The sequence below is a fragment of the Marmota flaviventris genome, chromosome 1 (assembly GCF_047511675.1).
Source record: "Marmota flaviventris isolate mMarFla1 chromosome 1, mMarFla1.hap1, whole genome shotgun sequence".
Taxonomy (NCBI): domain Eukaryota; kingdom Metazoa; phylum Chordata; class Mammalia; order Rodentia; family Sciuridae; genus Marmota; species Marmota flaviventris.
The window spans coordinates 218,705,071-218,721,730 of record NC_092498.1 but is presented as its reverse complement, the minus strand read 5'-3'; the positions used below and the strand labels follow the sequence as shown (position 1 = coordinate 218,721,730).

The window sequence follows — 16,660 nt, the reverse complement described above, 5'->3', positions numbered from 1 at the left end:
CCCTGTCGTGCGCTAAATGGATGGGAAACACCACTGTGTCCGCCGCCTGGAGGCCGCAGGCCCCGCGGGCTGCCCCCCACCCGGGCGCCCCGACCCGCAGTCGGCGCCCCGCGGAGCAGCCGCCTCCCCCAGCCGCACGCCCCGCCGCCGCCTGCGCAGCCCTGGTGCAGGATGCAGCCCTGGTGGGGGCGCGGGGCAGACCCGGCGTGTCCTTCAGATGCATGTGAAGGTCTTGCTCAGGATGCATGGAATCCACTTGTCCTTGTCCCCAGTTTTGCAACTCTGGGGACGTGACCTTAGGCCCCACCTGCCCCAGACTGTTTCACCGGCTGCCTCCACCGCAGGGCAGCCTGCAGGGACACTTGAGGTGTTTGGTGCAGGGTCTGGCACACAGTCGGTGTTCAGTAAATGCCTCTTGCGTGAATGACAGATTCTGCCGGCTGGGGGCGGGTCTGGCCTTCCGGGGCCTGGACACCCACTTCAGGAGGGACATGAGTCTCTCCCAGGTCTTCCCAGGACAGTGCTGGCAGACAGCAGGTGCCACATGAGAGCTGCAGCCCTCGGGGGCATTGCTGGGCTAACAGTGGTCCTCCCCTCAGCACTGTCCGTCACTCTGCTCGGCGCTACCCCAGCTTTGGGCCCTGTGGGAGGGTCAGGGTGGCCCGGCACGCTTGTGGGGCCTCTGGTCTCTCTGTCAGACCCCCAGATGGACACAGCCGTGCACTGGGCATGCAGAGGAGTGACAGGCAGACGATGGCGTGGGGTTCAGAGAGGACAGGAGCAGCCCGGGTGGCCGGAGCCGCGGCCGAGGGGCCGTGCGATGTGCTCAGGGGCTCAGGATAGGGAGACGGGTCCAGCCGGGCACCTTGTGGCTGTGTGATGCTGGGTGGAGACTTCAGCTCTGACACCCCAGCCTCCTCTTGGTAGAGGCGAGCCTTGTCCCCAGAGCTGACACGGCAGAGACTCCGCCTCCCTGAGCCTCGGCTCAGCCTCATGCTTCTCCAGGGACACTGGGGGGTGTGTGGGCGGAGATCCAGGGCCACTGTGGCAGGGGTCTCCACTCTCTGGACTCACTCAGATTCTCCCTGGTTGCCTCCGAACCCTACACCACCCCTTGTCCCCTCCCACCTCCCTCCTCCCCCTGCTCCAGCCACAGTCCCCTGGCCCCCTGCTGTGCCTCCAGGCTCAGTTGTGCCCCAGGGACTTTGCACAGCTTCCTCCACCTCAAACCCCCCCCCCCACTGCCATCCCTCAGGTCCTCATTCAAGTGTCCTCTCCTGCAAGAGACCTTCTGGGCTCCTCACCTAACCCCTCCCCTAGGGCTCCCTGCCCGCCATTCCTCCAGATGCCCTCAGAGCGCTCTGCTCGGCCGGACATTGTCACCCACCTGCTCAGCATCCACCCCTGCCCCACGTCCGGATCCCAGTGAGCGGGGCCACAGCGGTGCCCAGCACCACACAGGGGCAGGCGCCCAGAGGCCCCGGTAACTGCAGCCCAATGCCTCCCTCCCTCGTGGGGTCCAGCGTCAGGAGCTCTGATGCGCTGAGCTTGGGGGAAGGAATTGTCCAAGGCTGCAGATACGCAGACTGCACTCGCCAGTCACCTGACCTTGAGCTAGCCGTCCACCTGGAGAAGAGGACATTGGAACTAAGGCTTTGACGGATGCATAGGAGTGCGGGATACGGGCTCAGCAGGCGTGGAGACAGGACACGAAGCCTCACATCCTAGTTTGCTGCCGGGGAATATGGGGGTGGCGCTCAGCAAGGCCTGGACCCCAGTGTCCACCTCCCAGCATCTGTTCTCTGGCCAGCAAGTTCCAGCCAAATTGGGGTTTCTGGGAAAGGTCCATCCCTGTCCCTCCGCTGCCTGGCCCTGCTGCTCACCTGGTCTGACTCCCACAGAGGCCGAGGGAGGACCGGGCAGCGGTCCCTGACCCAGTTACAGCGTGTTTGTCTTCCTGACTCCACGGCCAGCTGGGGTCACCTGTGACGTGGGCCCCACCCCTGCCCGCCTCCCTGGCACCTCTCCCAGGAAAGTGGGGGGCTTCGACAGGGAGGGCAGAGCTGGACCTCAGGGAGGGGCTCAGGGGGAGAGGCTCCAGAGGGAAGGTCCAGGGACGGGACGCGGACCCCTACCCCAGCCGCCCGCCAGCGCGGCTCAGCAGGGCTCCAGTGAGCACCGGGCTGGGCGGAAGCCACTGCCTGCAGGGATGCTGCTGCCCCGGCCTCCTGCCCTCCTGCCCTCCTGGGCCTTCCATGGCCGGTGACCCGGGCCCCGCAATCTCCCGCCTCTTCTCTGGCTAGGTGGCCTGGGCTCTGGTCCCAGCTGTGTGACCCTGACAAAGAGCTCCCCGTCTCTGGTCTCCCATGTCTCCTGCATCCAGACACGGGAAACCCTGAGGGGCGGATGGGGACAGGGTGGGTGGCCCCAGCTGGCCAGGTTGGGGGAGGAGAGGCAGTGGGAAAGGGCCCTGAGGTCCAGTCCCGGCCACAGCTGTCACGGTGACTCACACTTTAGGGGACATTGGAGGGGAGCTGAGCTGGTACCGGCCCGGCCCATCCTGCCCCGCCCTGGCCTCACCAGGCCACGGCTATTTTGGGAGACTTGGTGATAGGCAAAATCCCGTGTCCCCTCCCTCCAACACCCCGTGGCCGAGGCAGTCCCAGGGGAGACAGAGCAGGCCGCAGGTGGACAGGGCCCAGCCAGCCCAGCTGGCCAAAAGCCTGGGGCCCAGAGGCTGTGACCGCTCCTGTCTCCAGCCCCCGGGCCTCAGGTCCCATCGGCTCTGGGCAGGAGAGCTGGGTTTCCCCCCTGCTGAGGTCAGGCCGCGGGAACGCGACGACAGTGCGCCCTCCGAGCAGCAAGATCCACAGTGGCCAGCATGGAGGGGGTGCTCGGTGGCCCAGGGGGACGGTGGGATCTGTGCCCCAGTGAGGCGCCAGGAGGCAGTTCCCAGCTCCCCTCGGGTCCCCCGCAAGGCCAGGGCGCAGCGCGGGCACTCCCTGCGCTCAGTGTTTCTCTCTGAACAATGGGGAGTGGGCCCCTCCCACCGGCAGGGGTCAGTCCTGGAGGGCCCACTGGGGCTGGGGCTGTTTGCCCGGAAGGTCACAGGGCAGCAGGTGCCAGGCCCTGGTGGCCGGGCCCTGCTCAGCGACCCGTCCAGATGGGGGGACAGGGCGACAGAGCACAAGCGCAGCTTCGGTGCAGGTCTCGGTGCCTCCTGGCCTCTGCTCCCCGTGGGCACGTGGGTGTGTGGGGCGGGCTGGGGGACAGTCAAGGCCTGCCCGGGGTCTCCCCTTCTGTGTGTGACCTCTGTGGTGTGGGGCTGGGCAGGAACCCGCACCCTTCCATGGCCCCTTGGCCTGTGCTTCTGCCAGGCTCTCGGTCCTCAGTGCTCTTGTTGATGTCCCAACTGGCAGAGGTGGTCCCCACCGGGCCTGCCCAGCAGGGGTCTGGGAGGCCAGGCGGAGCCTGGTTCCCTGCACCACTGAGCACCCGGTTTGCTTGGTCCTGCTCTGGGCAGTCTGGGGCAGGGGCTTGCAGACCAGAGCCCAGGACAAAGGCCCAGTGTCCACTTTTGTCAATGAAGTCCCACTGGACCAGGGCCACGTCCCTCGCCTAGATCTCACGTGTGGGATAATTTTGCGCAAAAGTGCAGAGCGATGGCAGCCCGGGTTGAGCCGAGGGAGACCGGGGTCCGGGGAGGCCCGGCTGCGGCCTCGGCCCCCTCGGGCCGTGGGTTCGGTGGCCCTGAGCAGGCGCGGCCCGCTGACCGGTGGCCTCTCCCGCAGGATGAGTTCCACCCGTTCATCGAGGCGCTGCTGCCCCACGTGCGCGCCTTCGCCTACACCTGGTTCAACCTGCAGGCGCGGAAGCGCAAGTACTTCAAGAAGCACGAGAAGCGCATGTCCAAGGACGAGGAGCGCGCGGTGAAGGACGAGCTGCTGGGCGAGAAGGCCGAGGTGAAGCAGAAGTGGGCGTCGCGGCTGCTGGCCAAGCTGCGCAAGGACATCCGGCCCGAGTGCCGCGAGGACTTCGTGCTGGCCATCACCGGCAAGAAGGCGCCGGGCTGCGTGCTCTCCAACCCCGACCAGAAGGGCAAGATGCGGCGCATCGACTGCCTGCGCCAGGCCGACAAGGTGTGGCGGCTGGACCTGGTCATGGTGATCCTGTTCAAGGGCATCCCGCTGGAGAGCACGGACGGCGAGCGCCTGGTGAAGGCGGCGCAGTGCGGCCACCCGGTGCTCTGCGTGCAGCCGCACCACATCGGCGTGGCCGTCAAGGAGCTAGACCTCTACCTGGCCTACTTCGTGCGCGAGCGAGGTGAGCGGCGGGGCGGGGCGGGGGCAGGGGGGCGGGGTCCGGGGGGCGCCGGGGTGGGAGGGGCGCCGGGGCCCAGGGGCGGGGTCCAGGGTGGGGGGCCCGGGGTCCAGGGGCGGGGTCTCCAGGGCGACAGTGGCAGGGGTCCCAGCAGGAGGCGGCCTGCAGAGGGCATGGCCAGTGCCCTGGGGACCTGGGGGAGATGTGGAGCAGGAGAGTCCGAGGAGTTGGCAGGACACTGCGAGACCCAGAGGGGGCTGCGGATCTCAGCCTGAGGTAGACAGCGGTGGTGGCCCCAAGGTCTCTGATGGCTGTGTCCTGGAGGGTCAGGGGCATGTGTGCAGGAGGAGAGGCCACCTGGGGCCTCCGGAGAAGGCGCGGCACCGTGGGCCTGTCTTGGCCCCTGTTATCCACTCAGGCCGCCCACAGCAGCCCTGGGGTCACCGTCCCCGGTGTGAGTGGGCAGCCGGGTGCCATGGCGCTGGCTGGGCCAGGGCTCTGTGTGGCTCTGTGTGGCCGGTGCCCCCCGGCTCCACCAGCAGATGCCCAGCCGAGGCCAGCAGAGCCTGCGAGACAGGGAGACGGTGGCAGCTTCCGGAGGAAGAGGTGTGGCTGAGCCGGGGCCGTGGGATGGCCAGGCACCGTGGACGCCGGGCGCCACGGTGGACAGGCAGCCTGGGCAGAGGTGGGGGGGCGTGTGCAGGCCCGTCCCCAAGGGGCTGGGCCCTGCTGCTGCTGGTCACGAGCCTGTTTCCCTGGAGCTCTTCAGGGTCCCCAGCTCAGGGAGGCCGCGGGATTCCACAGGCCCATGTGCGTGGCAGTCTGGGCACTGGCCGGCCTGGGGGTCGGCTGAGACTGTCCTCGGGTGGGGCTGCGTGCCCCGGGCGGTGAGCAGGGGCACAGGGACCCCACCCGGCCCTGCAGTGCCCGGGCCTCCCGACGGGTGGCCTGCCCTGTCCCCGCCTTCCCCTCCCCGCCAGCAGGACACCCAGCTGTGTCGAGGCAGGGGGCGTCTGGTCTCGGGGAGTGCAGTGGACAGACCAGGCCAGGGCTCCCCAGGGGTGACCTTGACCCCAGCCCCTGCCCAGCCTCCCCCACTGATCAGCGACGACTTCTCTGGGGCCGGAAGTGAAGTGGGGTGGGGGCCGAGAGCCGCTCGAGGTGGCCAGCTGTGGAGGGCCGGCGGGCGGCCTTGGCGGCCTCTCACTGCCGTGGGGTCCTGTCCCCCACTCCCCCCGGGCCCCGCCCCTCCTCCCCTGCGCTGAGCTGATAAAATTTTGAAGCCAGTTTTCTGCGGCGTCAGCACAATGTAGGCGCCTCCCCCCGCGGCCCCCACCGCAGCCAGCGGAGCCCGCTCCCAGACACCCGGTCCAGCGGCCTCCCTCGTGCCCAGCCAGTCCCCCCAGGGGAATCCCTGCCCCAGTGGCCCAGCCTGCGCCCGGCTCCCGGGGTGAGAGGGGCCGCTCAGCCGCCTGCAGGCTGAGTGACCTGGGGCCAGTCACCCTCCCTCTCTGGGCCTCATCTCCTGTGGGCCGAGACAGACAGAGGCAGCGGGTACCAGGGTGGCCACTCAGCGAGACCCTCACGTGGCTGAGGACGGGCCGCAGGCTGTGCCCACTGGCCACGATCCCAGTGCCCTTGGCCACCTGGGCATCATGGTCTCCAGTCCTGTCCCTTGGCAGTCCCTCTGCCTGCGGAGCCTTCCCCATAGAGAGCCTCTGGGTCAATGTCCAGGCCCTGGGTCCAGCTGCATGTCCGTGGGTTTCACCAGACAGCTCCTGGGCCCCCTGCCCTCCGGAGTCACCCTGGGCCCATTTTACAGAGAAGCCTGAGAGGCCCAAAGAAAGGGCCGTGTCCCGCGGTCATGGGCCAGGAGGGCGGCCCGGGCAGCCCCCGCCTGTGCTGCCCACACCGTGTGCGTCACCCTCCACGGGGTGACGGTGGACGCTGGAGGGGGCATCTGGCCAGCGTGGCATGGCCCCTCCTGGCCGGGCTGTGCCGTCGGGCCACAGGCTGCCCTGCAGGAGCCCACGCTGACCCAGCTGTCCACCCCTGAGCCCGGACCCCGTCCTCTGCCGGGCCAGCTTCAGTGCCTGTCCGTCTGATGACAGGGGACAGCCACCACCTCCCTGCCCCAGGGCTGGAGGGGTCCCGCTTGGGCCCGAGCGTGGCATCTGCCTCCTGTCAGTCCTGAGGTGGCCCTGGCCGGGGGTGGGGGTGGGCGCAGGGCCTGGGCGGGCGGCGGCTCTGGTCAGCCGCAGGCGGGAAAGTGGACGGGGGCCTGGGAGCTGCAGAGTGAGTGAGGACAGACCGACAGACAGACGGGGAGACTCGGTGATGAGACGCTCTGGGGTTTCCGAGGGTGGGGAGGTGGGCAGCCAGGGGAAGCCCCTGGGCCTGCTGTGGGCGGCCAAGAGCCCAGGGCATCAGCTGGGTCCGATTCCAGGGCTGGACGTGTGCGTGCCCCAGGGCAGCCTGGGCAGCTCTGGGGACTCTGCTGGGGTGATGAGAGAGGCCCGTGGGGCCTTGTGGGTTAGGGTGCCCTGGAGGGGGCGGGGCAGCTGGGCGAGAAGCCAGCAACCTGAATGGGCAAGAGGAAGAGAAGGTGGCATTGGGCAAGGGCAGAACAGGGCAGGGAGGCTGCGGCCAGGCCACTCTGCCTGGGGAGGGCCTCCCAGGAGAGGTCACTCCTAACACGCGGCCTGTAGGAAGTGAGGGAGCCAGCAGGAGTAGAGGGAGCCGCCGCAGCCGGTGCAAAGGCCCTGGGGCAGCCGCGCTGGGCCCGCCTGAGGCTGTGGCAGGGCCAGGACCTGCCCTGCCTGTGGGAGTCTGAGGAACCAGGACGCAGAGGGAAGCCGCTGCCCAGGGCCCGCCGCCCAGCCGGGCCTCCCCGCCCCCTCTGGCAGCCCGAGAAACCCGAAGCGCGGGCGGGCACCGTGCCAGGGCGGGGGAGGGGCTGCCAGGCCCGCCCGCTCCGGCAGCTGCCAGCCCAGATGGTGCCCATCTGCTGACGCCGCCGTGGGCCGGCCTCCCGTTCCCGCCTCACACAGGGCCAGGCTCCTGCAGCCGGGCCGCAGTGGCGCTGTGGGCTGGCCAGGAAGCCCGGGCCACGGGAGGGGCTGGGGCGCCCAGAGCGCGGGAGACGTGGGGAGGCCCAGCCCCGCCGGGCAGGAGCGCCAGGCGCGGGGACGTGCCCTCTGCGTGCCAGGCCGGGCCCAACACACCCACCTCCTCCCTTCCTTTCCCTTCCTTGCCGTGTGGGGGCCCAGAGCTCCGCTGCGCCAGGCGGGCGCTGCCGCTGGGCCACCCCCGGCCTCCCTGCCCGGCTGGGCTCCTCAAGTCCCTCCACCGTCCTGGCAGGAAGGGACTCTGACCTCCTCCTGTGTTCAGATACAAGGCAGAGGCCCAGAGAGGGGCAGCCACTTGTCCGAGGTCACACAGCTTCTAAGGGCAGAGCTGCACGGAGACCCCCCGGGTCCCTTGGGGAGGGAGCGAAGCCCCTTGTTAAACACTCCTGAGGTCGTCCAGGGAGAGCCCTCCCCCTGGTGGACACGGCCTGGACGGGGCCTGGCTGAGTGCCTCATGACCAGCCTCAGGGACAGCATTGCCGTGGGGTGCGGCCTGGGCGGGTGCAGGAGGAAGGGCCTCAGGAGGGGACTAGGGGACCTGGTCGGCCACCGCCCCCCACGGCCTGCTCTGCCACGGGGAACCTCCGTCCGCCATCTGTGCAGTGGGCACTGGGAGCCAGGGGCCCTGAGAAGCACACCAGAGGTGCTCAATAAGTGCTCGCTCCTCCTGGCCCTCTCCCTGGCCCCAGGAGCCGGGGAAGCCCAGCTCTGCGCTGAGCCCAGGGAGGAAACGGACTCAGGTGACCGCGGGCGGCTGTCACTGGCAGCCAGGTGTCCGGTGGCAGGGGCAGGGGCTGTGGCACCCTCCAGGCCCGGCAGCCAGGTGGATGGCCACCCGCCTGTGCCGGGTGGTGGCTGCCGGCGCAGGGTCCAGACGCCAGCTGAGGGTGTATTTTTAGGGACCGCGGGAGACCTTGGCTCCTGTCCTGGTGGGAGGGACGGACGGTGGGCGTGCTGGGTGGCCTGTGGGCCTGGGCTCCTGCTGCCTGCCCGAGGGGCCACTGACCCAGCCGAGCCCGAGGCCAGGGAGTGGGGAGCCGGACAGTGCTGCCCAGTGCCCAGGACTGCCACGCCCACGTGTCCAGGCCATGTGGCAGCGGCGAGCCCTGCCTGGCGAGCAGGCGCCACGCACACCAGGAACGGGCCACGCCGAGGGCCACACCTCACGGCCACACTCCACCGCCATTTTGCCAATCACAGTTGCAAACAGTGAGAGATAGTGACGTCCACGTGACGGTGACCACGTGTGCGCTGTGCTGGCGTGACAGCAGGAAGGACTGTCCGTGGTGACGGCAGGACGGTCACTCACTCCTGCAGCCAGCCCCCAGCCCCCCCGCTGCTCGGCTGTGCAGTGTCAGGAAGCGAGTGCACATCTCTGATCTCCACTTCCTCCTCAGTGACCGTCCGGGGGGAGGGACCCCTGGGGACCAGCGTCCACCCAGGCCCTGGGCGGGGTGCTCTGCACCTGTGGCTGCCCCCAGCGTGGCGGGCTGCAGTTGCCACCCTGGCCCTGCGCCCAGGTGCCGGGGGTGGGGGAGGCTGAGGGCAGCTGGGGACAGCTCTGTCCCCCTCTGCCGCTGCCAGGCCAGCCCCTCTCCCTCCTGCTGGGTCAGAGTGGGTGAGGGACAGAGGAGCGGGCACTTGGGGACACGGGTGTTTTTTCCGATGGGAAGGCTGTGGCCCAGGGTGGCCCCCTGGGTCCTGGCGGCTCCCAGCAGACTTGGAGGGGTGCCAGGGCACAGGGAGGGGGACAGGGACCGGCCTTCCCAGGCAGGGGGCCCTGGAGTCCCCAGGCCAAAGTGGCTCCTGGGTCCTGTGGGCTGAACCCCGTGTCCTGGGCCGGTCCTGGGGCCTCCTGGGCCAGGCCCTGATGGTGGCTGTCCAGCGTGCAGACCTCAGGGTGTCTGGGCGCTGCTGTCCCCGGCTCGCGGTGTCCCTGGCCTTCGCAGCGCGGGTCTCACACGCGCATCTCCATTGGATGGGCTGCGCTTGAGGTGCCCAGAGCCGCAGGTGGCCCCTCGGCTGCGCTGGGCAGCGTGGAGCAGGGCACGGGTGCCCAGGTTGGCTCTGGGGAGCGCGAGGGCAGATGTGGCCGCCGTGCCCCCGCCGGGTTCTCAGCTCCCCGACGTCCTGCCTGGGGCTGGGCGGGGCCCGAGTGGCCAAGGGCACCCTGCGCTCGGCGGGCCCAGGGAACGTGTGGCGAGCTGGGCGCCCAGCATGGTCCTGCCTGTGGCGCGGGGACGCGGGAGGGGCGTCTTCCGTTTCCAGGCCGCGCGGTCGTGGCGCTCAGCCCCTCGTGGCCCTGTGGTCTCGGGTGCTGGGCTTCCTCCTGGTGGGCAGATCTGTGGGAGGACTTCCCACGAGGCCCCAGGGTCTCCTAGCCCTTCCCCGTGGAAGGCAGAGGTGGTGATCACCGGTGGTGACGGCCCCCGGGGCGGTCAGTGTGTGCCGGGTGTGGGGTGCCCACTGGGAGACCACGGCACTCTGGGCCCCCAGTGGGGTCCTGGGTCTCCTGAGCTCATCCCTGTCTCATTTGACCTCAGGAGGACCCGGGAGCTTGGGCCGTCATCAGCGGCATTTACAGATGGGGAAACTGAGGCCCAGAGAGGCGGAGTCAGGGGCCAAGGTGGCCCAGCTGGGGGGACGTCAGGATTGGAGTCCAGCGGGTCAGGGAGACTCGGGCCCGCTCTGCCCCATGGCCAGGGGAGCCTGGGGGACAGAGGACCTCCCAGAGGGCCCGGGTTACCTCCCCTGCGGGCCTTGAGGCTTTGGTGCAGGCGACAGGCAGCAGGTCCAGCTGGATCAAGGGGCACGGGGGCTGCCCCCCCCCACCTGCCTGGCCGGGCCGGCCCCTGCGCCAGCCGCCCTCCTCCTCCGCTGCCCGGCGCCCCGCGGCCCTGGCCTTGCCAGCCGCCCTGCCCCCATCCCGCCCGTGGGCTGCCCGGAGGTGGCATGGGCAGCTGAATGGGCCCCTTGTTCCTGGCCACACCCTCTCCTTGGGGTCACCCTGGGACATGCCAAAGTGGTGCTGCCTTAAAGGGCCAGCGCCCGCAGAGAAGGGAGGAGGGCCACCCTCCCCGAAGCCACCCGCCACGCGGCAGCTGGCCTGGGAGGAGCCTCGTGGGCGAGGGGTGGACCCTCGGGGGCTGCCTGTGGGAGGGACATCCTGGGGCCTGGGTTCTGCCCAGGGCAGTCCCGCCTGCCTGTGCCTCGGCTTCCCCATCTAGAGCAGGGTCCCTCCCCGGTTGCTGGTGGCGGGCGGCTCCCGGGCGGGGACGTGGTACTCAGTCGCCTTCCTCCTGGGCCCACTGTGCAGGCGCCTCCTGCGGCCGCGTCCTCGGGCGGCGGGGACGGGCCGCGGCGGCCTGCTGCCCAGGTCCAGTCCTCAGAGTGCAGCTGGGGCCACTCAGCAGCGGCGTTTATTGAGCACTGACTGCATACGGGGCCCTGGCAGCGAGAGGCCCAGGGCCAGCCCAGCGGCTGTGCAGCTCCAGCTGCCCACCTGCCCTCTCTGGGCCTCAGTTTCACCTTCAGAGCAAGCGGACTGTCCGCCGCCCCCGCGGGCTGGGCCCCTTCTCCCGCCTGCGGCGCCCCCAGACGGAGGCCTCCCTGAGCGGGAGCCAGTGCAGAGGGCCGGAGCCCAGCTGCACGGGCCGCTCCACGAGGCGGCTCCCAGGCCCAGGCTGGCCACAGACAGCCTGGGACAGGTTGCTGCCGGTGGACAAGCCTGTCCTCGTCCTCGCCTCCTTATGTAACTGGGTCACCCGAGGGCAGCGGCCCACTTACATAAGGGAGGCGGGCCAGCGCCAGCTGGGCAGGGGGAGGCTCTTAAAGGGGCCGCGTCCTGCACCTCCCGGGCCTGGAGCGGCCTCTGCTCTCACCGCGGCCGTGGGCGTGGCCACAGGACAGTGGGTCCGCCTGGCGGCTCAGAGCCCAGGGCCAGGGGCTTGGCTGTGATGCCGACCCATGAGGCGCTCGGCCAGCCTTGGCTCCCTGAGCCTCATGGTCCTCTTGTGGGCAGTGGACATCAGGGTCTGCCCTTGCTGCCAGTTCACGTGTGACCTCAGGCAGGTGGCCTGCCATCTGAGTCTCCGTCCCACCTGTGAGAGGCCCCTGCCTCCGGGTCCAGCACTCGGCCGAGCCCTGAGGGGAGGAGGGACCAGCACCGAGGGACCAGGCAGAGAGCCCAGCTGTGCAAAGGCCCTGGGGCAGGCCAGGCCTGTGTGTTGGAGGCTCAGCCAGGAGCCATGTGGCTGGAGCCAGGGGAGAGGAGGAGGAGTCGGGAGGGCACGGGGAGGGGACAGGGCAGCTGGTGTGCGGCCTTGTGGGCTGCAGGTTTGGGGTTCTGGGGTGGTGGGCGCCAGGGGGAGCCGTGGGAAGAGGAGGGGGCTCTGCTCAGCGTCCGCAGGAGACTGTGTGCAGGGGAGCTGGGCCCCGGGGCTGAGCCTGGGGGCAGCCAGGACCAGGGCAGCGGATGGACTCGGGGCGCGGAGACCTCCATGGGGGGGCAGGGCCCGCTGGCCACCAGTCCTGCCCCGTCCTGGGCATTCGCAGGGCAGCAAGGGCGAGGCAGCAGCCGGAACCCCCCTGGTCAGGAGCTGGTGGGGGTCAGCGGCTGGCTGGAGGCCGGAGGCCCAGGGCTCTCACCAGCCTGTGCCCCAGCTGCATGGCCGCTCATGGGCAGCCGAGCCGCCATCTTCCGCACACAGGGTGCTGACCTCCTCCTGCGCCGTGGCTTGGTGGACGCCCAGCGTGGGTAGGTGGCCGTCAGCACTCGGCAGGCCCAAGGCTCAGGACTGGAGGCTGAGGCAGGAGGCCCAGATCCCAGCACCACCTGTGCCCACGAGTCCCACCCTCGCGCCCAGGTGGCCCCGGGCCGGCCTCTCAGCCGCACCCAGCTCTGTGCTGGAGATGGGGTCACGGTCACTGGCAGCAGTGGGCAGGTGACGACGTTGGGGCTGAGGGTGTCACATCTGACCACGGGGAACTGAGGCCCGGGGGCCACCAGCATGTGGCGCAGTAGGACCTCAGCGAAGGTGACGTCGCCCGAGCCTGGGGGCCCTGCGCTCACCTCAAGGCCCCTCCTCAGGAAGCCCCCAGCCCAGGAAGGGCCAGTGCCTCCCGCGTCCCTCCTGCCACAGGCCCTCCCGGTGCGCAGGGCCGGGGCGGCCGGGGTGTCCACAGACGTGGGCTCTGTGGGGCCTGTGCTATGCCGCATGTCCCCCGCCCCGTGGCACGGCCTGCCCAGTGCACACGGCTCCCTCTGCCCGGGGTCCTGCAGTCTCAGCACGTGTCGTTTGTCCCCGAGCATCTGTGAGTGCCACCGGGGACAAGCACTTAGTGAGCAGCTCTGCAGGGCCCCCGGGGCACTGGGCCGGCCCCTGCTCCCCAGCTGGCCGCAGCCCCGGCTCCGCCCCCTGCAGCCGGGAAACCGAGGCGCGTCCCCAGGCCGCCGTGGGGGGACAGGCCGAGGGGCAGCCGAAGATGGAGCTGGGGTGGCGTCACCGCCTGTGTCCCCAGCTTCCGCCCGGCCCTGACCACGTGGCCACAGGAGCTTCCCGGGTGGAGAGCGGCCAGCCCAGCCCCTCCCCCGGACACACTGACATTGAGGGACGGGAGCCTGGCCAGGTGCCTGTGGGTATATTTAACCCTCAGCGTCACCTCCCAGGGCCACCCTGAGTTTGGTTGTGCCAAGTGGCACCATGGCGCTGTGCTGGCACTGGGGCAGGTGACGAGGACCCAGCACGGCAGCCCCCTGAGTCACCTGCTCAGCCCCGGGAGCCGCAGGGACTGGCAGGGAGGGCCGTGGGGCCTGGAGCCTGGCAGGTCACCCCCGCCATGTCCTGCCTGGCCGGGGAGGGGAGCCCACGCCCCGGGCCCCTCCTGGGTGCACAAGATGGCCGCCCGGCCGGAGAAGCATCTGGAACAAAATGGCCGCTGGGCGGTGATGTCACGAGGAGGCCTGGCTCCGAGGCTCGGGTTGGGACGAGCCCCGGCCTGTAGCCTGGAGCAGGCTGCAGCCCCAGGTGGCCCCACGCGCAGCTCTGGGGTCCCTGGACAGGGACGCCAACCCCAGGCCTCCGGGGACTAGGGCGGGCCGGACCCAGGCGGGCGGTGGTGGCCTCTACCCTGACCCGCCAGTCTGAGGTGTCCAGGGTCCCCGCAGGCCCGCGGCCAGCCCAGAGGGAGCGGAGCCAGGCCGGGGGCAGGGACGCTCTGAAAAGTGATTCCCAAGCAGGTTGGCGGCGGCCCAGGCGCCGGGCGGAGGGAGATGGAAACTGTGGTGCAGACTCCAGGAATCGGGGAGGCCGAGCCGGGAGGCTGGGCCGAGGCCCACATCAGGGAGGACACCTGCCAGGTCCTGTCCAGGGGACCCTGGGTGCTGTGGACGACTGTGCCTGAGGAGGCTGGGCAGGGGCTCTGCCTCCTCTCTGCTAGGACAGGAAGGCCTTTGGGGACATGTGGCCCAGAGCCTGTGGGAGGCCGTGTCTAGGGACTCCTTGAGGCCACAGCAATTTGGGCTTGGTCCTGTCACATTACCAGGGCAGCTGGCTTCCGTCTAGCTGCAGCCTCCCCCGCGGCTCCATCCCTGGCCTCAGGATGTGACCTTGGGGGTGGCATTAGCTTCTGCTCTGTTCGCTGCTGTGGGCACAGCGCCTGGGACGGGGTAGACAGTAGGCACTCAAGGGGCGCTGAACCAAAGAATCCCGGGTTCTTACGCGCCAGCTTGTGAACGGAGGGGGGCCCAGGGACTGCCCGGCAGGTGGCAGGGAGCTGGCCCTGGAGGGGTCCCGAGAGGCCGGGCCTGGCGGGCGATGGGGGACACGGAGCCGCTGACAGGGACTCGAGTCGCGTCAGGGAGCAGCGGGGTGTGTAGGGAGGGCGCCACTGTGCGAAGGGCTGGGGCGGGAGAGCCCGTTGGCTGGAGCAGTGGGGGCAGCAGGCGGGAGGGCAGGGCCACGGAGGGGACTCGCTCTGACCCGAGGAGGTGGGCAGAGGCTCTCCCCGAGGAGGCTGCTATTTATAGATCCCGACCCGCCAGGTGGTGGGACCAGGAGGGGCCAGGGCCAGGGCGCGAGCTGGTGGGGACAAGGGCCAGGGGGCCTGGAGGTGCAGGTCGAGGGAGGCCCCGGGGACGCCTGCAGGACGGGGAGGCTGGACGGGGCGGTCAGGGCCTGGGCGCGGCGACACCGGCCGCGGGGACTCCAGGGCCTGGCTATGCCTCAGGGGGACGTGGCCGGGCAAGGCCAGCCACTGAGGGGCGCGGCGGAGGTTGGAGAATGGACGGGGCAGCTCGCCCAGCAGCCTAGGTCAGCAGATCAGCTGCGTGTCCACTCCAGGCCACCCCCTGGCCAGGGGCCACCCCTGGGCCGGCTGCCCACGGCTCCTCTGCGTCCTGCCCTGGGCGGCCGGGGTTCCCTGGGCAGCGGGCAGGAGGAGGACCCTCAGTGGGTGGAGCCGGCGTCCGTGGCCCAGGGCGGGCTCAGGGCCTGGACTCCGCAGTGCCCGCCCTCCCAGCCCCACCCCACCCTGGTGTCCCCACCGTGGCTCTGACTCCAGGGGCTCCGGGGTGGCCCTGCCGCGTGTCCTGCTACGCCTGGCTCATGTCCTGGCACTGGGTCCCCAGGTCCATGCACACACATGTCCCCTCGCTCCTACTCGTGGCCGAGTGACCTCCAGGTGTGGGTGGCCCACGCCGGGCGTCCCCCCCTGCACTGGGGCTGTTGTGCACGTGTCCCTGCCTCGTGTCAGGTCCTGGGGCCCCTGCGCCGAGGGACAGGTGGGTCAGAGGCTGACGCTCAGCTGTCCGTCTCCGGCAGGGGCTGTCCCGTCAAGGCCCGAGCGCAGCTCCTGCCTCCTGCCCCCCAGGCCCTCCGGCCTCAGGGTCTCCTCCTGCCCCAGGGCCTTGGGCCCTGCCTGACCCCTCGCCCGGGGAGCCGTCTCTGCTCAGAGCCCTTCCCTCGCCATGCCTGGCCGGTGGCAGGTGGTGACCATCCCTCGGGTGGAAGCTGGGGCTGCCCGCTGGCCGCCCAGCTGCCGGGAGCGGAAGCGCTGTCTCCGACACTCAGGGTGTTGTCCCCGCAGAGGAAGGGCAGGGCCGCGGCCACCGGCAGCCCTTTGTCCTGAGCTGGGACTCGCCAAATTTGGGCTCAGGGCCATGGACAGGAAAGGACAGCCTGTACCCTCCGCGGAGGGCGTTGACACTGCTGTCCCGCGGCCACGTGCTTGTTTGAGCAAGGCTGCAGGGGGTGGTGACGTCCCTGGCTGCACACAGAGGCCACATGGACCTGGGCAGCAAGAGTGGTCCCCAGCCAGCAGAGGGTGTCGCTGAGACAGCTGCTGCCCACACGCAATGAGGGTCTCGCGGCACGAGGAGCCGAGCGTGGTCAGCTACGCGCCAGGCGTGGTCTCCGAGGTCTGAGGATCGGGGAAGAGGGAGCCACGAGGGCTTGTGCAGGAAAAGTGTCCCAGGCAGAGGGCACGCTGTGCAAAGGCCCTGGGGCAGGAGGAGCCCCTGGGGCGGAGCAGAGGGGAGGGGAGGGTGGACGAGGGCAGGGCGGGCAGGTCCTGCGAGGACTCGGGCTGTGGCCCAGGGAGGTGGGCAGGGAGGCTGGGCAGGGCCGGGACCTGCTCCTTTGACCCCTGGGATGTGAGAGTGCGTCACGCGGTGCTGCGGGTGCTGGTGGCCGGCCCGCGTCTCCCTGAGCCCCTCTGAGCCCACAGAGGACCTGGAGCAGGTCAGTGGAGACCGCCCACCCTGCGGGCGGGGACACCGGGGCTGGGGGGTGGCGATGCTCACCCAGGGCTCGGCCTCGTTTCCGCAGATGGGCCTGCAGGGACAGTGGGGACCTGCGCCTTCCAAGTCCCCAGGGTGGCCTTGTGGGCCGTGTGTGCCAGGCCCAGGTCCATCCCGGGCACCACAAGAAGAGTCCCAGTGCGTTTTAAGGGCTCTGAGAAGTCCCGCGATCACCCCGAGCCGCGCACAGGACCCAGACGCTGGACGAGCCGTGCCGAGTCCACCCCGGGCAGCGGGACGGGGGTGTGTTTTTCTGGTGTGACCAAGAGCAGTGTTGAAGCTGGGAGCGGTGGCATGTGCCCGTGACCCCAGCTCCTCGCCAGGCCCAGGCAGGGGGGTCCCTTGTGCCCGGGAATTCAGGCCAGTCTGGGCGGCAGAGCCGGACCCCGGCTCGAAAACCAAACAAGCAAAGGGA

The 16,660-nt window shown here is 70.2% G+C and overlaps 1 protein-coding gene across 4 annotated transcripts in view; it reads left to right on the top strand.

Moving 5' to 3' along the window:
• Positions 1-16,660, top strand: part of Nfic (nuclear factor I C) — a 48,479-nt gene that overhangs the window by 9,736 nt on the left and 22,083 nt on the right. For all 4 annotated transcript variants that reach the window (XM_071604085.1, XM_071604083.1, XM_071604084.1 and 1 more), the window contains exon 2: positions 3,792-4,323. In XM_071604085.1, coding sequence (XP_071460186.1) covers positions 3,906-4,323 — 418 coding nt within the window. In that variant the 5' untranslated portion in view covers positions 3,792-3,905. The remainder of the gene's footprint in view (positions 1-3,791; positions 4,324-16,660) is intronic.